A 6,978-nucleotide genomic window follows, 5' to 3' on the forward strand; every position below is an offset into this window, starting at 1 on the left:
GTCCGGTGCCTGCATGGAGTAGGAGGTAGGAGACCCTTGGAGCAATGCGATCACATCGCATTGCTCCGAGGGTCTCAGGGAAGCACGCAGGGAGCCCCCTCCCTGCACGATGCTTCCCTATTCCGCCGGAACACAGCGATCATCTTTGATCACAGTGTGCCGGGGGTTAATGTGCCAGGAGCGGTCCGTGATCACTCCTGGCACATAGTGCCAGATGTCAGCTGCGATAGTCAGCCGATCGCATATGACGTACTATCCCGTCACTGGTAATTAAGTCCCAGGTCACCTCGACGGGATACTACATCATATGGGATTAAGGGGTTAAAAAACTTACTATATTAAACATATATTTAAAAAATATACCCGTAATCACAGTCTCAAGAATTGGCATCAAATTGTGCCACTCTCAGATGCAATAATAAGTCATTTATAGTCTTAACTGTCCATATACAGTGCTTGTGAAAAAATTGTCTTGATATAGGTTTTTTTAAAGGTTGGGTCTTACCTTATTAATGTCCCCTACCTTACAGTGGAGGTTGGCACACTAGGGTCACAATAGTGGCACCCAAGGTCGTTGTTGACTCTCCCTAGTATTCACTTACCTGTCTATTAACGGAAAAAACATAAGTGTAGACATTGGTCAAAATGCTAGGGATGACTGTCATATACTGTATCTTACAGACCATTCTTTCATATAATATAAGGAGCTTTTCTGAACCTATACATCAATACAGTAAAGACATGAATATAAAAATATATGTGACACAAGTGAATACATTTTTTTTTTTGCTTTTGTATATGATTATTAGCTTGTACTACTTAAAATACATTTCTTATCCAGTGAAAATGTCATTTCAGGCATTGCTTATCTAAATGGAATGTGTAGTGACAAAAGAAAATGCATCATTGCTGAAGATAATGGACTAAACCTCGCCTTTACTATTGCTCATGAAATGGGTCACAAGTAAGTTACTTACTGTTTACTAAAATAAATTAATTTTGATAAAATAATTCTGAAACTTACTGTTTATATCTACCGTGTTTTTCGGACTATAAGACACATCTTTTTGACCATGATTAATACACTTTATATTCAGTGTAATGATGAAAAACAGCATTTTTGTTGTGCTTTTAATTTTTTTTATAGTAGTTACAGTAGCAGTTAAATAGTGTAACAGTTACATTTATTTGGTCAGGACATGATGTTAGTAAATATGTTTTCATTTTTTGTTTCTTTTTGTTTTTACAAAAAAAATATTTATTTCCAAATATTTGCTCGAGATTTTTACATTATTTTGCATTTATTTTTTCTAGTTCCTCAATAGGGCTTGATTTTGTGTGATTAATAATTTATTCCAATGCAATTATGTATTCAAGGGTATCAGACTTGTCAGTGCTACACTGATCTTATGCCTTTTAGACAATGCTTATGGCAGTGCTTAACCCCTTAATGACGTACTATCCCGTCGAGGTGACCTGGGACTTAATTCCCAGTGACGGGATAGTACTTCACATGCGATCGGCCGGGTGTCAGCTGACTATCGCAGCTGACATCCGGCACTATGAGGAGTGGTCACGGACTGCTCCTTGCAAATTAACCCCCGGAATACTGCGATCAAACATGATCACAGTGTTCTGGCGGCATAGGGAAGCATCGCACAGGGAGGGTGCTCACTGCGTGCTTCCCTGAGATCCTCGAAGCAACGCAATGTGATCGTGTTGCCTTGAAGGTCTCTTACCTCCTCTTCCCTCTGTGTTGCTCAGAGCAAGCGCTTGCAAGCATCCCTGCAGTGCATGTCAGATCGCTGATCTGACACAGTGCTCTGCAAACTGTCAGATCAGCGATCTGACCCTATAACATGATGCCCCCCCGGGGCAATGTTATAAAGTAAAAAAAAAATATTCACATATGTAACAAAAAAAACAAAAAAATCCTAAATAAAGAAAAAAAAAAATATTGTTCCCATAAAAACATTTCTTTATCTAAAATAAACCCAATTAAAGTACACATATCTAGTATCGCCGCGTCAGTAACGACCCGACCTATAAAACAGTCCTACTAGTTAACCCCTTCAGTGAACACCGTATAAAAAAAAACTAGGCAAAAAACAACGCTTTATTATCATACCGACGAACAAAAAGAGGAATAACAAACAATCAAAAATACGGATATAAATAACCATGGTACCGCTGAAAACGTCATCTTGTCCCGCAAAAAACGATCTGCCATACAGCATCATCAGCAAAAAATTAAAAAAGTTATAGTCTTCAGAATAAAGCGATGCAAAAATAATTATTTTTCCTATAAAATAGTTTTTGTCGTATAAAAGCACCAAAACATAAAAAATGATATAAATAAGGTATCGCTGTAATCGTTCTGATCCAAAGAATAAAACTGCTTTATCAATTTTACCAATCGTGCAACGGTATAAACGCCCCCCCAAAAGAAATTCATGAATAGCTGGTTTTTGGTCATTCTGCCCCACAAAAATCGGAATAAAAAGCGATCAAAAAATGTCACATGCCCGAAAATGGTACCAATAAAAACATCAACTCTTCCCGCAAAAAATAAGATCTCACATTACTCTGTGGACCAAAATATGGAAAAATTATAGCTCTCAAAATGTGGAGACGCAAAAACTATTTTTTGCAATAAAAAGCGTCTTTTAGTGTGTGACAGCTGACAATCACAAAAATCCGCTAAAAAACCCACTATAAATAGTAAATCAAACTCCCCTTCATGACCACCTTAGTTAGGTAAAAATAATAAAATTAAAAAAAGTATTTATTTCCATTTTCCCATTAGGGTTAGGGTTAGGGTTGTGGCTAGGGTTAAGGTTGGAGTTGGGGCTAGGGTTGGGGCTAGGGTTAGGGTTGGGGCTAGGGTTAGGGTTGGGGCAAGAGTTAGAGCTAGGGATAGGGTTGGGGCAAGGGTTAGGGTTGTGGGTCAGGGTTAGGGTTGGGGTTAGGGCTACAGTTAGGGTTGGGGCTAAAGTTATGGTTAGCTTTGGGGCTAAAGTTAGGGTTAGGGTTGGGGCTAAAGTTAGGGTTAGGGTTGGGGCTAAAGTTAGGGTTAGGGTTTGGATTACATTAACGGTTGGGATTAGGGTTAGGGGTGTGCCAGGATTAGGGGTGTGGTTAGTGTTATGGTTCGGATTAGGGTTAGGGGTGTGTTGGAGTTAGGGCTGTGGTTGGGGTTAGGGTTAGGAGCATGTTCGGGTTAGGGGTCTGGTTAGGGTTATGGGTAGAGTTGGGATTCGGCTTAGGGGTGTGTTTGGGTTAGGGTTTCAGTTAGAATTGGGGGCTTCCACTGTTTAGGCACATCAAGGGCTCTCCAAAGGTGACATTGCATCTGATCTCAATTCCAGCCAATTTTGCGATGAAAAAGTAAAACAGTGCTCCTTCCATTCTGAGCTCTCCCGTGCGCCCAAACAGGGGTTTAACCTAACATATGGGGTATCAGCGTACTCAGGACAAATTGGACAACAACGTTTAGGGTCCAATTTCTCTTGTTACCCTTGGGAAAATAAAAATTTGGGGGGCTAAAAGTCCATTTTTGTGGGAAAAAAATTATTTTTTATTTTCACGGCTCTGCATTATAAACTGTAGTGAAACACTTGGGGTTCAAAGTTCTCACAACACATCTAGATAAATTCCTTGGGGGGTCTAGTTTCCAATATGGGGTTACTTGTGGAGGGTTTCTACTGTTTAGGTACATTAGGGGCTGTGCAAACGCAATGTGACGTCTGCAGACCAATCCATCTAAGTCTGCATTCCAAACGGTGCTCCTTCCCTTCCCAGCTCTGCCATGCGCCTAAACGGTGGTTTTCCCCCCACATATGGGGTATCAGCGTATTCAGGACAAATTGGACAACAACTTCTGATGTCCAATTTCTCCTGTTACCTTTGGGAAAATACAAAACTGGGGCTTAAAAATAATTTTTGTGAAAAAAAAGGAATTTTTATTATCACGCTCTGCGTTATAAACTGTAGTGAAACACTGGGTTGTTCAAAGCTTTCACAACACATCTAGATAAGTTCCCTAGGGGTTCTACTTTCCAAAATGGTGTCAGTTGTGGGGGTTTCAATGTTTAGGCACATCAGGGGCTCTCCAAACGCAACATGGCGTCCTATCTCAATTCCAGTCAATTTTGCATTGAAAAGTCAAACGGCGCTCCTTCCCTTCCGAGTTCTGCCATGCGCCCAAACAGTGGTTTACCCCCAAATATGAGGTATCAGCGTACTCAGGACAAATTTCTCAACCACTATTGCGTCCAATTTCTTCTCTTACCCTTGGAAAAATAAAATATTGGGGGCAAAAAGATCATTTTTGTGAAAAAATATGATTTTTTATTTTATGGCTCTACATTATAAACTTCTGTGAAGCACTTGGTGGGTCAAAGTACGCACCACACACCTAGATAAGTTCCTTAGGGGGTTTACTTTCCAAAATGGTGTCACTTTTGGGGGGTTTCATTGTTTAGGCACATCAGGGGCTCTCCAAACGCAATATGGCGTCCCATTACAATTCCAGTCAATTTTGCTTGAAAAGTCAAACGGCGCTCCTTCCCTTCTGAGCTGTGCCATGCGCCCAAATAGTGGTTTACCCCCACATATGGGGTATCCGCATACTCAGGACAAATTGTACCACTTTTGCAGTTTATTTTCTCCTGTTACCCTTTGTTAAAATAAAACAAATTGGAGCTGAAGTAAATTTTTTGTGAAAAAAAGTTAAATATTTTTTAAAAAAAAAACATTCCAAAAATTCCTGTGAAACACCAGAAGGGTTAATAAACTTCTTGACTGTGGTTTTGAGCACCTTGATGGGTGCAGTTTTTAGAATGGTGTCACACTTGGTTATTTTCTATCATATAGACCCCTCAAAATGACTTTTAACCCTTATAACTAGTGTTGAGCATTCCGATACTTGCGGTATCGGAATTCCGATACCGAGTTCCGATACTTTTGTGATATCGGAAATCGGAATCGGATCCATATTCATGTAAAAAATAAAGAATTAAAATAAAAAATATGGATATACTCACCTCTCCGGCGGCCCCTGGACCTTACCGCTGTAACCGGCAGCCTCCGTTCCTAAGAATGAGCGCGTGAAGGGCCTTCGATGACGTCGCGGCTTCTGATTGGTCGCGTGCCGCTCATGTGACTGCTCACGCGACCAATCACAGGCCGTGACGTCATCGCAGGCCCTAAACTCCTCAATGAGGCGGTCACATGAGCGGCACGCGACCAATCACAAGCCGCAACATCATCGAAGGTCTTAAACTGCTCATTCTTAGGAACGGAGGCTGCCGGTTACAATCGATAAGGTCCAGGGGCCCCCGGACGGGTGAGTATATCCATATTTTTTATTTTAATTCTTTATTTTTTACATGAATATGGATCCCAGGGCCTGAAGGAGAGTTTCCTCTCCTTCAGACCCTGGGAACCATCCAGGATACCTTCCGATACTTGAGTCCCATTGACTTGTATTGGTATCGGATATCGGTATCGGCGATATCCGATATTTTTCGGGTATCGGCCAATACTATCCGATACCGATACTTTCAAGTATCGGAAGGTATCGCTCAACACTACTTATAAGTCCCTAACAAAAAAATTTAGATTCCAAAATTGTGCTGATGTAAAGTAGACATGTGGGAAATGTTGCTTATTAAGTATTTTGTGTGACATATATCTGTGATTTAAGGGCGTAAAAATTCAAAGTTGGAAAATTGCGAAATTTTCAAAATTTTTGTTTTTCACAAATAAACACAGGTAATATTAAAGAAATCTCGAACCATCTCCGCTGCGGTCTCCCATTCTTCTCCAGCCGCAGTGGAGCCTGCTCAGCGGAGACGTCGGTCCCAGCGTCTGGCTCAGCCTGATACTGTGCAAATGGTTTCTGCTGCTTTCCCAGGCTCAGCCATTGTAGCCAGTACTGGTCAGCAGCGAGCAGACATCTCTGGGACTAAGACCTGCTTTTTCCCTTCTGAGCATGCCCAAGGTAAGACCTCTCATTGGAGGTCAGGGGTCACATGCTCAGGTACTGCTGCAGCTTCCATTGGTCCTCTAAGAAGGTCCTGAAGTTGCTGCAGCTATAAAAGGTTTGCATGGCCGCACGGCCATGCGCTTGTATCACTTCGTGTCATGAGCTTGCTATTTGTGGTCACGCGTGTATGTGGATAGGTTTTGGCTTAAATAAGCCCCTAGAATACCGGCAACTCCGGTGAGGAGCTTGTATGTATGTATTCAGGGCTGGCTAATAGCCACTAGAATTCTGGTTCCATCGGAGAGGAGTGTTTGTGTGCTTCTCTGTGTGTGTGACTACTGACTGCTATCAGCTCAGCAGTTAGCTGTGTTCCTCTGTGATGCTAACAGGGCACAGCTTGTTCTTTTCAGTGTGACTCAGTGAAGTAACTGAGTTCACTTATACCGCCATATAGTGCTGTCATCTTCTAGCAGCAGGTTCTCTCCTGCACGGTGGACCCCGGGCTGAGAACACACCAATTACAACATCTATATTAACTCGGTGCGTTCCGCTAGTCCTTACATCATGAAGTACAATATGTCAAGAGAAAACATTGTCAGAATCATCAGGATCCATTGAAGCATTCCAGAGTTATAACCTCATAAAGGTACAGTGGTCAGAATTGTAAAAATTGGCCCTGTCATTAACGTGCAAACCACCCTTGGGGGGTTAAGGATTAAGAAGCCACCGTACCTGCCAGGCCAGGAAGTCATGCTTTGACCTCCGGTTACCATGACAACAATTGGCATCTCACAATCGCATTGCAGTGGGGCATATGGGGTAAGAGAGGGAGCCCACTATCTTTTACAACTCTATATGAACCATCAACAATCAATGATCACCTCATTGAGAGCTGATTGTGTGAGAGAGGAAGCCCACTTCCTCTAACAAACCTGTAGATGCAACACTACTGACTGCAACATTTATAGCGTTGAACAGGCAGGGATGCT

At 41.9% G+C, this 6,978-nt stretch overlaps 1 protein-coding gene across 1 annotated transcript in view; it reads left to right on the plus strand.

The window, feature by feature from the left end:
• Positions 1–2,500, plus strand: part of LOC143793911 (A disintegrin and metalloproteinase with thrombospondin motifs 19-like) — a 326,064-nt gene extending 323,564 nt beyond the window's left edge. Inside the window, exon 8 of the mRNA XM_077280850.1 lies at positions 859–2,500. Within this exon, the coding sequence (XP_077136965.1) occupies positions 859–968 (110 nt within the window). The 3' untranslated portion in view covers positions 969–2,500. The remainder of the gene's footprint in view (positions 1–858) is intronic.
• The last annotated feature ends 4,478 nt before the right edge of the window (positions 2,501–6,978 follow it).

This window comes from Ranitomeya variabilis, chromosome 1, assembly GCF_051348905.1.
Source record: "Ranitomeya variabilis isolate aRanVar5 chromosome 1, aRanVar5.hap1, whole genome shotgun sequence".
NCBI classification, from domain to species: domain Eukaryota; kingdom Metazoa; phylum Chordata; class Amphibia; order Anura; family Dendrobatidae; genus Ranitomeya; species Ranitomeya variabilis.